This window comes from Nicrophorus vespilloides, unplaced genomic scaffold, assembly GCF_001412225.1.
Source record: "Nicrophorus vespilloides isolate i.1.1-1 unplaced genomic scaffold, Nicve_v1.0, whole genome shotgun sequence".
NCBI classification, from domain to species: Eukaryota; Metazoa; Arthropoda; class Insecta; order Coleoptera; family Silphidae; genus Nicrophorus; species Nicrophorus vespilloides.
In genome coordinates this window covers 479,687-495,618 of record NW_017100110.1, presented here as the reverse complement: position 1 = coordinate 495,618, position 15,932 = coordinate 479,687, and the positions used below count along the sequence as shown (strand labels likewise).

General features: G+C 33.9%; 1 protein-coding gene across 1 annotated transcript; it reads left to right on the top strand.

Moving 5' to 3' along the window:
- Window positions 1–6,936: 6,936 nt before the first annotated feature.
- LOC108568394 (sialin-like) lies at window positions 6,937–9,368 on the top strand. Its single transcript, XM_017929457.1, has 4 exons — window positions 6,937–7,017; window positions 7,074–7,896; window positions 7,943–8,181; window positions 9,108–9,368. The coding sequence occupies exons 1-4, from the start codon at window positions 6,937–6,939 to the stop codon at window positions 9,366–9,368; spliced, it is 1,404 nt and encodes a 467-aa protein (XP_017784946.1).
- The last annotated feature ends 6,564 nt before the right edge of the window (window positions 9,369–15,932 follow it).

Here is a 15,932-nt window from a genome sequence, read left to right as displayed (position 1 = left end):
ACATTTTTTTGTCGCTCATTATAACCAGTTAAGTTTATGTAATATTCAACATTGGTAGTTCTGAATCACATTAGAATGTAATAGCAATAAACAATTTGCTGTAACTTTAGTAATATTTTCAATTGTCAGATCAAAATTTATAATTCCATTTCTATTAATGAATAAAAAAAATCACTTTTCATTTCTATATTCAATAATTAGCACATGCAATACATTTATTTAGTCTGTAATATGCCAAAAAAAAAACAAAAAAGACAATACAATAATTGAAAAATAAAGTATAGTGCATAATTACTGCATTACATTAATAAATACAAATATGTTTTAATCAATTATAACAATGTTTAGATACCAAGATGATAACAATATGTTTACTTACCTTAAATCCTTAATTATTTTATAAATAAACGATTTAACTTGTAAATTGTTTGCGCCTCGGGAATTTGAATATATTCAAAAAAGGGCAATCAAACTGGCTCTGGAAAATTTGAAAGAAAAAAGTGTAAATATGTATAAAGGAGGAAGAATTTGAATTAAGATGTTACAATGGTGATTTGATGAGGGGTGGTGAAAATTAGTTAAATAAATAAATTTGAATTGTTCGCATGGAACAACCTAGGGGAAAGGGACGAGAGCGACGACGACGACAACGGCGGTCTACGTAATGAATGGGGGCCGGATTTTATGTGTGCGTTGCGAGAGCTCAATGTTATATGGGCATAGTTTCAAAGTGTAAATTTCCATTGGAATTAAACGGCCGGGATTGCGGCCAAAACTTTTATGACAGATATTTCCCACCGCCATCGCCCCCAAATTTATTGCGCCCCCCTTTTCCGAATGAAATTATGGATGGGTATAGGGGTGGTGGTTATGCGACAAAAAAAAATATCATCTGTCGTGGGAGGATTCGGGCCGGTGGATTTATTGGCCGTCGACCAGAATCGATAAATAAATAAATATAAACAACGGGGCGTGCGGGGTATGATGGGCAGCCGGATTTGTTGGGTGGGGTGAATGGCGATGTTCGAAGAAAACGGTGGATCGGTTGGGGGTGGAGTGAAATGGAAATCAGATTACATACAGACGGGACCCGGGAAATTAATGCGAGTGGACGGGATGGGAGGACTCTGTTTTACTAGTGGACTGGAGACTGGAGAAAAGGACGAGTTGCACGAGACGGTTTGGAATTTCTCTGTTTATAAACCTTTGGGCATCAAATAGCAAGTCTAAAGATCCTCCACTAAATCTATATCGCGTTTCAACTTCAAAGTTTACTATGAAATTAACCTCTCGTCTCGTTCCAGTTCAAACACTCACATTCGCATATACAAATGTATATACAAATGCATACATATGCCTCTAATATATATACATGTACACATATGCAATCATATTTACAAGCTTTGAAAAGGAGTAAGAGATTGGGTTGCATTTAAAAAATATCAATTGACAGATACAGTGAAACATCATTTTCGGGCCAGACAAATTGTAAATAGTTTATTGAGACTAAAATTTTCTGTGCATGGAGTCTATATAAAAATGCCGACAACCGGAGTGAAGACAATTAGATTCCCGCCATTCGAAATCCCGACAGTATCAAAATTCAGACAACCAGTAACAAAGTAAGTAGAGCATTTTGATTCTGTCTGGATTATGGTTGTCGTGATTTTGATACTGTCGGGATTTATGGTTGCCGGGATTTTGATTGCCTGGTTTTGGTTGTCGGGATTTCGATTGCCATTGCATATCATATAACATACTTTTAGTCAAATGTTGTTTTCATCTCACGTATGTATATTTGATATTCGTTTATAGATTGAGTGATCGTTATCCTACTGTTTTTCTCACTAATAATAGTGTTTTGTTTGTGATACTGTACCCTGCCATAGATAAGAATATTTTGCAGAAGAAAAAGCTGTCTGGAAACGCGACGTGTCCGATTACCAAAGGAAAGTATAGTGTGCTGCACGACATTGAGGTAATAATATCATTTACTAGTTTGCTACGCACGAAATGTAGCCGTATCAGTAAAACCTACCGTAGGTTTTATGAGCTTTGGGAAAGAGTCATTAGTGGAACCTCAAAAAATAATTTATTCTTCGAAAAATCAGAAACAATCGCAGTTTGCGTATCAATTGTAATTATTTCGTTGTTTATAAATGCATTTCAATGGAGTTTTTTTTCAGCTATATAAATGTAGAAGGCTTTTTTTTTAATGTATTTTATGAGTATTTCCTCAGTTTTAAAACCTTTTTGTTCAGATATCTGAATAGTTTAATTTATTGTATGTTATTTTCCAAACTATTTTGTTATTAAGTAAATCTTATGGCGGTTGACATTTGTTTTTGATAATGATTTTCCTGGCATGGCTGGAATCAATCCAGCGTTCACAGGGTTTTTAACCATTTGAGAGGATTTGGTAAATCTAAGTTTTGTTAACCAAGTAATAACAGTATACTTTGTTTGTTGTTGAAGGAATTATAATCAGCGCATTATATCTTTTTATTCATTTTCAGTTCTTTTATTTAAAATAAATAAACTAAATAAGTGGATTTTTTTATTAATTTATACAAAATTATTTAATGTAAGGCACCGATCCTCCTACTGACTATCTACTCTGTAATGTGTTAAATAAAATAAATGCAATTTGTATTAAATTTATTTCTTATATTTTTGTATTATTATTGTTTATATTTTGATAGTTGGTGGTGGGGTAATAGAGATATTGTATTCTATGCAAGTCAATAAGTCAAATAACTATATAATTTAACGGCTGTATGACTTGGTAAATGGACAGATGTAAGGGAACTATATCAAATAGAATTACTGATTCTGATAGAAACTTATGTTAGTGAGAAGGGTTTGATTAAATTCTAAGTAGACTACAACTGCAGTAAACAGCCTAAATATTTGAATAATCTACTCTGTTACAAAATAAAATGTACACAAAAACAAAATTCGCTTATCTAATCAATAAGAACATTTGATAATAAAAAAAACTGTCCGCTTTCAACACCTGCTGCTTTGCCGTGTTTCTATTTTTTCTGCAGACGCCAACTGCTTCATTAAATAAGCGATGATAATTTATTTTTTAAATAGCTGTATACTCGTAATAGGCTTTTTTTTTGCTCTCTTTCATAAAAATAAATAGTTTTCGGTTTGAAATTTATAAACAAACCAAATTTTAATTGAGCAAATTATAAATAAATTTTTCCTTTGTCGTCTCCGTCTCTACAAGTCAAAGAAACTAAATATTTAATTTGCTCACTGTTTTGCAGGGCGGAACGTAATTGTTATATAATGAATGTAGATATGAGTTAAAGTTATATTTTGTAATACTAGTATTATTAGAAGAAAAGCTTCAAAATTTCACGTTTTACTTAATCATTCGAATACTAATATATTTAGAAAAGATATTGAATATGGATGGTAAATAAAAATTATATAACTGTTACTGATATATATATATATATATGTCCTTTTTCTCATTTTTTTAACATTGGAATGTTGTCTGATATGGAGTATCATCTTACATAGTTTTAGTTCTTTCCTTAATATTATTTTATAATTATAAAATAAATAATCTACATACACATCATGTTTATTAATTATAAAATAGCTCTGAGAAAGAGATAGAAATATTTCTCAAATATGCACATTACCGTAACTTAATTATTAATACAGAACTACCACTTATTAATAATGAGCACATTAATAATAGCGTAGCTCGGAATGAGCTATATTAAAATTGTATATGTTGCATACTTTAAAGCACCTTTTAATAATTTGCATGTTTATGCTTTCAGTTTTCTGTAGAAACTCGTAACTCTCACATCATTTATGTTTAAGTATGTTTTCGACCTACCGATATTGCGTTCTTAATATTTAATGATGTAAATTCGTGTTTAATCGTCTATATCAGTGGTCCCCAACCCCTGGACCGCTCTAAAATTATCAAACGTTGACCGGTACGTGGCAGACTATATGAACCGACAAGCAATTAATTTACTAATTATAATTATTAAATTAGTTTGCTTCAATACAAAACATATATAAAATTGGACCATTAATATATAATTAAAAATAAACGTTACAACTCAATTATCAATTTTTTTTTGAAAACGTATACAAAGAAACTAATAAAGAAACACATACGTTATAAACATAAGTTTCGAAAGAACTTATGCAAAATTTGTTGTATTTGCACAATTCAAACTACTTTCCAACCGATGTATGTACATTGAGTAGTGTGCAAATATATCAACATGCCCGGGTGGAAAGACCGTATCTATTTGCAATATTTTATGGTCGAAACGTCGTGAGATGGAGTTCTCCGTTGATTTTGTTGCATAGCGTTACAGCTCATAGATGATGTTCAAGGAAGTTATTGGGTGTCGTGTCGTAGAAGGTAGTGAAGTATGTTAAAAGAGATAGACAAAGGGAATGGAAAAGTAAGGAAGGACGACGTCGGATCGTAGGAATGAGTTGTGACCAAACATACTAACAACATTAATTGTTTAATTATGATTATTAATTGCATTTGCTCACACCTTTATCGAAGGAACAATTTAGTTTAGACACGCACAAATGCATATTTGTATCTTTTTATGAATTGGTAGGTCCAACAGATATGACTGCGGCGAAATAAGGATCACATAACAAACGCATCAATAACGCCATATAATATTCGCTATTGATGATTTTTCCTTTCTCAAGGTCATTCAAATTCCGTGCGCATCCCAAAATACGGAGGCCAAAATCTTACCAGCTGGAATTTGCGTTTTTGGCTGCTTTGGACGACTTTCACCCTTTGCTGTCCACCCTACTGACGACTGATTTGAAGATGGTATAGTAGTGTATCCAGGTTTCATCCAAAGCTATATACCGTATGAAAAAATCCTTTTTATTTTGCTTGAAGAGCTCCAAACAGCGCTCGGAATCATCATCTCGTTGTTGTTTTTGGTCCGCTGTGAGCAAACGCGGTACCCATTTCAAACAGAGCTTTCTCATGATCGAATATTGATGCAAAATGGTGACGACCATACTGCCTTCTGATATATTCAGGGTATCAGCTATCTAACGCAACTTCAATTTACGATTGGCCAAAACCATTTTGTGGACTTTTTTATGTTTTCTGAAAAAAATGCCGAATTGCGACCAGAGCATTCAGCATCATTTGTGTCTCTACGACTTCGTTTAAAATCAGAAAACCACTTCTTCACAATTTTTCTCGAAGGAGAAGAATCCCCATAACACTTATCAAGCCATTGCTTTGCTTAAACGGTATTTTTTCGTATCAATAAGCAAAGATTTATCAACACACAAAATTCAGATTTTTTCATTGTTTTAAAACTTGTGTACTAAACGTCAGATTGCAATGCGTCGTCTAAAGGTTGGTAAATCCTAAAAATTATATGAATTTGTCGATACAGGCGCCATCGTTATGTCCTCCTATGAAGTTATTTAATGAGGTGTTCTTAGGGCGTTAAGTCGTATCGTCAAAGTCGTAAGTTATACTCACGATGTTCGATTGGAATTATATCTAAATTAAAGATATACTCTGCTTCTTTTCAAAGGTACATCGAAAACTAACTTATAAATAACACTTTCCAGCCCATTTTTTTTTGTTTGATTAACATTTTTATAAACTGTTAAAAATACATCTAGCTTTACATTAGTTGCATCTAACAGTTTTAGTCGTCGAAAGACAAAATTGTATTTAATTCTAATTAATAATTCCATTTGGAATCACTGGGCTGTAAACAGTGACAAACATTTGGTTGCGGAAAATATCACTCAAATACACATGTTATTAACATATTCTTCGAGTGATAAATCATACCCTACCCCTGAATATTCTTCTTTTGTAAGTTAGTTCTAGTATAAATCTTGAAGAGTTTATTTTTTCCGTGGCCCCCATGTCGGGACGCACAGTTTGGGAATCCCCAGTCTAGAGATATTCCATCCCGGTATACAGAAGTAGAGTAAAAGGTAAAAAAGTAAATAGGAAAAGAGTTTTTGTGTTAGGCTTTTATAACGTCCCTATTATTATTATCACCTCTCTATAATTAGAGTTTCACGAAATGAACAAATTAATGAAATGATCAACCGATTCGTATTATTCTTATCTAAAGTTGATGCAAATCATTGTAATTACACCCGCGATGTATGGAAACGTAATTCTAATTCATTACCCAATTAATATTACAGTTTTCAAATTAAAATTGTTAAAATACTATGTATCTATAATAATGGATTAGAAAAATAGACGTATGAATATATATGAAAGTTTAGTCCTTGGTTCAATGGTCGCGAATACGTTAACGATTTATTGATTTTGGTTTTATTATTACAATTCTTGATAGATTGATACATTCTTTAGAAGTTTTAATAATGATAAAAAAAACCTCTGCTTTATAGTGATACTACCTAAGTTAATTAAGTTGTATGGACTGACGCCGTTTTTGTTCCACGTTTTTTTTTAATTGGCTTGAAATTCTATTTCATAACTTTTGTATCGGATTATGATTAGAAAGCTTAAATTAAAAAAGTTTGATTAAATAAAGAAAAAAAAATATATAAACTGTAACTTAAATCAAATGACAATGCGCCGAATAGAATATTATTTTGGTTGCCTGCAATTAAAAAAACTGACTTTGACAGATTGATATTTAATTTGGTGTAATTGCAGTTAAGTTAATTGGAACCTCGACGACCTATAATTGTTTGAATGCCAGAAGAAGAAAAACGTAAATGCATAATTTTAGGATGCCAATGTTACTGTGAGTTTAAATATTCATTTTGATAAGATATCTAAGCCAGTTTATTTGCGAAGGTTGCACGGGTTCGTTGCGCCATACGATCGCCGCTTTCATGTTCTTCTTCTTAATAATAGAGTTCTGTCAGCGGGTTGTTCTGCATATAGCTATTGTCGAGATGGTTGTGCAAACCAAGAGTTTTGAAAATGCTACCTGTAAATTGGAGAAAGGTCAAGAATCGGTGTTGGAAAACATAGGGGTAGAATTTATATAGTTTGATGCGAAAGTCAATTAATTAGGTGAACATTTTTAAAGGGTGGCAAGATCGATTGGGACGAGCATATCCAGAGTTACGTTCTGCTATCATTCTACATTGGTTATACAATAACACAACTTTTGGCAGGTGTCATATGTGATAAGGTAGGGGCCAAATACCCTGTGGTGGTCAGTATAGGTTTGTCCACGATTACGACAATGCTGATTCCTGTTACGGTGATGAGTAAATTCCACTGGCTTTATCCGTTTACGCTAAGATTTTTGTGCGGACTGGGACAAGGATTTGCGTTCCCAGCTGTGACGACGTTCCTGGCTCGCTGGGTGCCTTCAGATGAAAGAGGCGTTCTAGGGTCTATAGTGTACTCTGGATACTCTTTCGGTATAGTGTTTGGAACTCTGATCAGTGGTTTATCTATAGATTACTTCAGCCATTGGGCAGCGCCGTACTACATCTGGAGCTTTGCTGGTGTTGTATGGTTACCATTCTTCGTTTTGTGGGCTACCTCTGAACCGGTCGATCACAAGTACATAACGCCCGAAGAAATGGCGTTGATTGAGTCGAATATTGAAAGCAAACAGAAGAGTGTCATTCCTTTGCGTAAAATACTCTCCGATATTGGCGTCTGGGGATTAATAATAGGCCAAACCGGTAACAACTACATCACATTGAACTTAATCACCTACCTGCCAAAGTACTTGAATAATGTATTAAATTACAATATGCAACAGAACGCGTGGGCCTCGTCTCTACCATTTATAGGCATGTTTCTAAGTGGTATCATGTGTGGCAGGATTTCAGATTATCTGACTAAGAAGAAAAATGTGAACGTAAATTTGATGAGGAAAGTCTGCACTTTCTTAGGTAAATATCAAAGTACAGATTTCGAGTTACTGATGTGCTATTACAGGTACCTGCGGTCCAGCTTTCTTCCTTCTGCTTTCCGGTTACGCAAACTGTAACAGGCTGAATGCAATGATTTTTATATGCATTTCCATTTTCTTCAAAGGACCTTTCTACGCTGGCCTTAAGATCAATGGTATGGATCTGACAACCCACTACGCCGGTACACTAATGTCATTCTCTAACGGATTTGGTTCCATGCCAGGATTCATTGGACCCTACGTCATAGGTAAACTTGCTCCAAACGTAAGTATAGAATGTAAGCATAATTTTCGAAAGTTGGGTAGTTACGAAAGATGTTTGTAGAAATCCTAATTTGGTGAGCTTTATGATTAAACATTAAAAAATGTATGCATATTACGAAATGATAATATAGTATAATTTTCCATATTATTGGGTCGTCAACGTGTTTATCCCAAAATACGGACGGACTTATGTAACTAACCAATATATGACAAAAACATATAAATTTAGATATAATTCCATACAAATTTATTTATCATTTGAGATACATATAACATTTAACTAAATATATTTTGAAATAACGTCAACAAAATTGAAGACAAATACTTTGAATTTTTTGAAGTAAAATTAAATTTAATCATATTTATTTTCTTTTTCTTTTCATTTGTAATTTGTATGCTTGACAATGAAAAGAGAAAGAAAAAAAATATGATTAATAATAATAATAGTAAACATAGTATACTTAACACATACAATGCTAGAGAAGCAAATTTTGACACATGTATAATATGTTATAAACATAAACATATTTCAAGTACGAAAAGTGGCTAATAGCACTTTGTATGTGTATATTAGTTATATTGTTTTTGTTATTTTAACAGTTTTCTGTAAACTAGTATAACTGATATATTGACAGAAGTCGAAGTATTTAAAATATATAGAATGATATTTATAATATATTCCAGGTACTTTTAACCTTGCTGTAGTTTTCTAAGTTTTACATTTGTTATTTGTGTTAATACTGGGAGAATCATAGTTATTTTATGTTTCTATATACATTTAAATATAACTAATTTATACAAACTTCACAACTTGGTCTATCATCGTGAAAGCTGTTTGGGTTGTAAAAAGTCGTATGCAATTATATTTTTGTTTTTTGTACGTATATTTATATTTAACAATCAATTAATAATGTGTTGAATTTTAAGAACGCCTTGCACGAGTGGCAACTGGTATATTGGATCACGTTGGCCGTAACCATTGTTTGTACCATCTTTTATTTGTTAACCGGGAAAGCGCGCAGAGCCAAGTGGGACTATACCGATGAAGAGTGGAATCAGCTGGACCACACGAAAAAGAAGAGGAAATGGTACCTTCAGTACTCTCCCGAGGAAATCCAACAACGGCAGACAGATCGCGAGGAACGCAGGTTGAGATCGCTCAGCCGCAGCAAGAAAATACCTAAATGATTATCGTCTTTCATAAGCGCGGCCGTTATTTATTCCAATTTTTGGTTAATTGAGCGATACGCAATTTAAATTGCAAATGCGCGCTCCGCTTTCTGTTTATTTTAAGGCCCACTTTTGATTTTAAACTTATTTTAATTCAGAATATTTTACTTTCTGCCTTTCCCTAAGCTGGTAACGTGAAGAACAGTTAATAAATATTAACAAGACGTTTCGAAACATGTTGTTTTATTTTAGGAAGTTGATTAGTTGATAACTGTTTTTGTAAGGGAAGTTAAAAGTAGTTTTGTTGTGGATCTGCTGATTATCTAATATTATTGATGGTGCCTTTTTTGTTGTTATTAATTAGCGGAACCTGGGGTAGAGGGAAGAGCATAGGAAGGATATCAATTAGGGGATGCTGCGGAGCGGAGCGCGGAGAGTCCTTTGAGTGCAATAACGGGAGAACGGAGGCGGCTGTAGTTGGGCGGCTGGCGGCGGCGTGGGGAAAGAGAAGGGTGGTCGGAGGGGAACGAGGAAGGATAAGGGAAAGGGCGGAAGGTCGCTGCAAATGGGGCCGCACACATATACACATTCAGAAAGGGCGCACCCACACAATAGCCGTGGGGGATCAACTTCGACTTATAAATATTCAAATCAGCCGCTACGGAAACTTATATCACCGCCGTTCCTACCAAAACTACAATTGAAAACTTGACGCAAACAAACGCTTCATCTTCGAAACTTCCCTATTAATTAGGATTATAGATTAAAACGAGTCGGCCGAACGCGATTTACGGCTTTCTTTTACTCCTTCTTCTCCGTCTTTAATTAAATCCGAGAATTGTTTTATTTTCCTTATTTAAAAAAAAAACCCACACCTAACTCTGTCGTAAATTCTCAATATATACATATACTGAAATTTATAAACATATCGACGGTGGCGGCGACTGCTGTCAGTGAAAAATCGGATCATTTCCAAGGAAATTCGAGCCATTTCCCATGCTCCAAGTATATATATATTTAGTATGCTTTCAAGCTTCTAGGTATACAGTCCTATTTCAGCATTATTTTCCGTCCCCTGTTGTCTGTAATAAGTATAAAGAGGAAAGACAAATGGAATTGGCCGCGGGGACGGTGAATTTTTACAATTTAAATGGATGCTAAATCGCAGAGGCAGTTGAATAAAGGCGGGCTTTAGTCTGCGCTTGTAACTACATTAAAATAGAACCTCGTTTCGATTCATTTGAATAATTTTATTTCATTTGGGATTCCCTCCACCGACCCTTCGACCCACCATGCCACCGAACGCGATAATCATTCCACTCCGGTCCACCAGACCCCTCAGCAACTCCCGCAAAAACCACCCACGACGACATCGCAGACACCCGTAAAACCAAATTCCTTTAGCTCACAATGGGAAAACCTCCTAATTAACAATAATAATCTTCATCGCACTTATTTTCTACTAGCAATTGTCCTCTGCGGCACTTTATTTAATATACATTGTCTTAAAATTGAAATTGAAAATTCTGCTAGTCAGTACTTTTCTGACCAATTAAAGATAAAATATAATTTAAGAAATTCTTAAAAAAGATTAAATTGAAGATGCAAGTACTTGATCACTCCAATGTTCTTGTTTCAAGGTCGTGGTCCAGAAGTTTGATCACCAACACATTTGCATGCGAATCAAGCCTTTCTATGTATTTCTTTCAAACTCTTGGTGCAGTCTACTATTAGTGATGTGCCATGGTGCACCTGTAATTTTTCTGAGAAATTTAGTAAGTAGTTTACCCATAATTAGATTCCGTATGTCCAAATTGGTTTCAGTATTACTTTGTAGAATAGCAACTTATTCTCACTTTGAAAATACTGAAAAATAAAATCAAGTCGTATACCGATACTTTGCATCGCTTGTAAGCGGTCTAATTGATGAACTGAATACAATACAAATAAAGCGCACATATAATATAATAATGTTGTGTACTATTTTTTAGAATTTATTTTTATTTTGCCTAATTTAATTACAGTTTTCGAATCGAAGTTTTGCCGCACATTTAAACTAAATATAGTATCTCTCTATTTTTGCTAGGTTTTGGAAGAAACATTTTATATATTTTTGGTAGCATATCAATAGTTTTATAAGAGGATTACTTTTTGGAATCGAATAGTTGAGAAGCAAATTTATGAATAGTCTGTAAAATTCAGTCTATAGCTAAAATATGTGGCTGATAGAAAGATTTATTTGGATTTAAAAAGCCTACATTGTGCTAAATACCGTCAACATCGAAAATATGTTAATATTGTAATTCAAATCCATTACTTGTATATACACTATTCGTAATATGAGAAATGTATTAACAATTCCACAAATACACGATTTAGTATTTACACGTTGGTAATTATTTCACAATAATTATGTTTCGCATAAGTTTGGATGCAATGTTGGAGTAATTTATAAATAAGTTTTATACAAAGTTATTATTATATCAGTATGGATTTATACGTTTATACTGAAGATATTTTATTATTTAGAGACAGTCTGTATATTATAATACGTTTGGTAACTTAAAAAATCACTGCATATCAGACGGAAATCTGAATATAGTGGAATGTTGTCTGGTATGTTGTGGAGAATTTAATAAATTAACAGGCTTTATATTACTATTATTATTGGCTAACTAGGACTTATATTTTTTTAGAATATTTTCTTTTAATTAATTCCATCTATAGTTTTTTATGAGCCCTCAACTTGATTAAGTTTATAGTCATGAACCTAAATAAATATACAAATATTTATTTATAACAAAAAAATGCGATTGTATTATAACGAAAAGAGTATTGAAAAATAAATGTCCTTTTATTTTTTATATAGAAATATAAAATTTGAATAGAAATCTTCATCCAATTATGTTCGCTCAAAGATAAACTATGCTAAATGTGTAAAGAAATATTATACGGCAAATCAACTTTGCTCAACATTATTATGTTACGAAACTGACGATGTCATTTCTTATTTGCACTGAAAATTTAACGTACATTCTAGAATTACGTTACTCTTGAAGAATTAAATGTAGTCTTTAACTGGAGAAGGATTTTTAATGATTGTTTTAGTATTTTAACTATGTTTAATTTCAAGATTATTAATGTACGAACAAAAATATATAAATAAAATTGAATTGTCCTGTATCTCATTATATAGGTTGGCCCATCGGGTACACCAGATTTATATTTCCTTCCATTTTTTTTGTATTTAAGTTAACAATTCTAATGTTTGACATCTTCTGTTATTAAGGTTATTAAAAATGGGTTGCTATACAAAAGTACAACGTATTGTTATTGTTAAAACACATTACAAATTTAGTAAAAGTTTTGTGGAGACTATTCGAAAAGGTTTTTTGAAACATCAGCTTTAGCGATGAAGCTCATTTTCATTTGGATGGTTTTGTTAGTAAGCATAATTGTCGAATTTGGGGCAATAAAAATCCAGTTATTGATAAAAAAACGATGATCACATAAATAGTCACTGTTTGGTCCGGATTGTGGGCTGGAGGTGTAATTGGACCGTTCTTTTTTGAGAATTATCTAACTTTTGTGGAATCAATTGGACAACATGGACCTCGAAGAAATGTGGTTTCAATAGGATGGTGCCATATGCCATACAGCAAAAGAAACCATCGATTTTTTAAGATAACATATTCCTTGATCGTGTGATTTCCAGATCTTGCGACTTGACGCCATGCGATTTCTACCTTAGCGTTTTGTACAGTCAAAAGTGCATACTAAACAAAAAATAAACAATTCCTGAAATAAAAACAGAGATCCAACGCGTTATTTCTGAAATTGACTCATCTGCCTAGCAAAAAGTTTTCGAAAATTAATCAAAAGGGTTAGGGTATACTAGCCCAGCCGAGGTGGCTATTTGCCCGAAATCGTATTCCATAAATATTCTCAACATGTCTACTTTGTAAATCAATAAAAAAATCCCAATTAAATAATAATTTACTGTGTTTCATTTTAAAATTAAAACCGGCGTATCCGATAGGCCACCCTATGGAAATACGTATATACTACTGAAGCTTTGTGTATCGGGAATAATGTTACAAATTAGCCTTAAGATTAGCCTACGTTGTTTATTGTTCACTTAACAGCGGTAGATAAATATTTAGCTTAACAAGTGTGTGCAAATAGTGGAAATTACCGTTCGTCAGAGCAAAGGATATGCGAGGACCACGCATTACGTCGTTTCATTTATTTACTTTTTATCTGGCGCAAACGGTGCGTATGAAAGGAACATTATCGCCCACTTTTCGCTTATTATATTAGGGCATTAGGCGGAAGCAGCAGAAGTAGCGCCGCATCGTGAAATGTGTAATATTTTTAGGGGGAGGTTTGCGCGATAAAAGCGGCCATAATTTTCGGCAAAGTTTTCAGTTCTCGAGTCCATTCGGTTGAGCTGCTCAACGGTTTGTATACTCCACCACCGTTACCGCAGCCCTCGATTATAAATCCCGCGGAAGAGATCATCGCTGGTGATAATAGCAATAATAATAATAATAAAAATCATCCGGATAATGATGATGATGACGCGGTTCGAGCAACGACGAAGAGATTCACTCGGCCCGAGGGAGAGAGAGAAGTAGAGTTTTTAAGACGAGTAAAAACAAAAAAGAATGAAATAAAATAAGGGTGCAAGAGAAGGAGGTAGGAGATAGCGCAACCCCCATTATTTCAGTTCTTCGTTCCCGTCCGCTCTCTTCCTACACTCACCTGACCTGAATTATTATTATTCAGCACACACTTAACGGTCCGTGAATATTAAACAAAAAAGGAGAGGAAGAAGAGGATAAAAAAATGTATAATGGAAGTTAGCGATGAGAGAGCGTGGGGCGACGAAACTTAATCAAAATTTAATTTGACGCGTTCCCATTAAAAAAAATAAAAAAAGTAAAAAGTAGATTATCGTCTTCATTTTATTCCGGGCCTGATTGCGTTCGCAAATTGCGTATTGCATATAAATTTACCAAGAAACGATTGATGGTGCGGAGCGCAGAAGGACGACGCAATTGCTTCAAACCGCGACAACGATTTTAGATTCAATGAATTCGAACGGGCTCCGGGGATTTCGGTGTAATGGAAATGGTGATATGTAACTACAGCGAACACAGAATATTCAGGATAAATAATATCAGAAGAAGATGAAGGAATTAAATGGAAGGAAGCAATTTTAATTTTGTGTTGGCAGTAAAAAGGAAATTGCTCGTTTTAAAATGCGATTAACAAAAGGGACGACGGGGGGGAATGATGGTAGGTGGGTTGTGCAGTGTAAGAAGGCGATCCTGGAGGGGGGCTTGCCAAGAATGAGGGTTTTCCTTTTTATTTTTATTTTATTTGATTTTTTCCTGTCTCCCCCGGCTCCGACCTCCACCGCCGCCGCCTCTGGTGGATGGTGGAAGTAAATCGTTATCAATCGCCAAACCAATTTCAGCTCAGTTGCAGGGGGGCCATTAGACGAGGGATCTGGAATAGTGGGGAAAGAGATCTGGGGTTGTGTATGTGTGTGTGTGTGTTGTGTGTTTTCCCTAACTTTAGATGAGCAGCAAAAGGGTCAAACTCTCGCTCTCTATTTTCTAATATATATAGATGGATAGATAGAGTGAAGTGGAGTTGAGGAAGGAAGGAAATGTACGGGGGTTGCTCGTTTGAAAGCTGATGGTTTGGCTGGGCAACGAGGAAAGCAGGAGCAAGAGGTTGGGGCCCAGCAGCAACTTGTCCATGTGAGAAATCGTAATTTTCCATGTTTGCTGTAAGTCAATTAAGGAGAGCGACGGGGGAGCCTTCATACCACAGAAATCAACCCATTTTATGAAATCACCAACAGAGCAGTAATTTGATGAAGTCTAATGCGTTGATTATTGCCTTTTACAAAAAGTGTTTTTCTGAATACCACTTATTAATGATGAAGAACATATCTTGCATTAAATATAAATAAATATAATTAATATAATTAGTTTTATCCTTGAACCCTTGAATATAGAAAGAGTTACTAAGATATATATAGGATAGAATATTATATTGTGTGTTAATTTAATAGTATTAAGTTCAAAGAAATATTTAATGAATGTATAATAATGTGACCGCGGGATTATATTCATAAAATGGAAAAAGTGTTTATTTTTAAATGAACGTAGACTGTGATCCAATTTATAACCAGAGGAAAAGTTTGTTTTGTAAATATACCCAGGCAACACTTTGCATATTCGCAAATTGAAATACGAGTTACTATTACCAGAAGACGAGAACTTCCAGAACAACCTAATACTTTCAAATGAACGAAAGCGCAAATGAACGAAAGCGCAAATGAACGAAAACTAAAATCGCAACCTAGTCGTAAAATATTTTAGTTAAACTGATTAAGACTTTTATAAATACTAACAAATATGCATATTCTTTTATAAAGTTCAGCTTCAGATGAATACAAAGTGGAACTTCGCTTTCCGAATATAAAATCAAAAACTATTTTTGTTTTGTTTTTATATTTGATTTTTATTATATAGATATGTAGAGTATTTGTAAAAAATAATTTTA

Excerpts from the sequence above, each read along its gene's own strand:
- LOC108568394 (XM_017929457.1), top strand. The coding sequence starts at position 6,937 with ATGGTTGTGCAAACCAAGAGTTTTGAAAATGCTACCTGTAAATTGGAG. Across the intron at positions 7,897-7,942 it reads GAAAGTCTGCACTTTCTTAG|GTACCTGCGGTCCAGCTTTC; the intron begins GTAAATATCAAA and ends GTGCTATTACAG. Across the intron at positions 8,182-9,107 it reads TAGGTAAACTTGCTCCAAAC|AACGCCTTGCACGAGTGGCA; the intron begins GTAAGTATAGAA and ends TTGAATTTTAAG.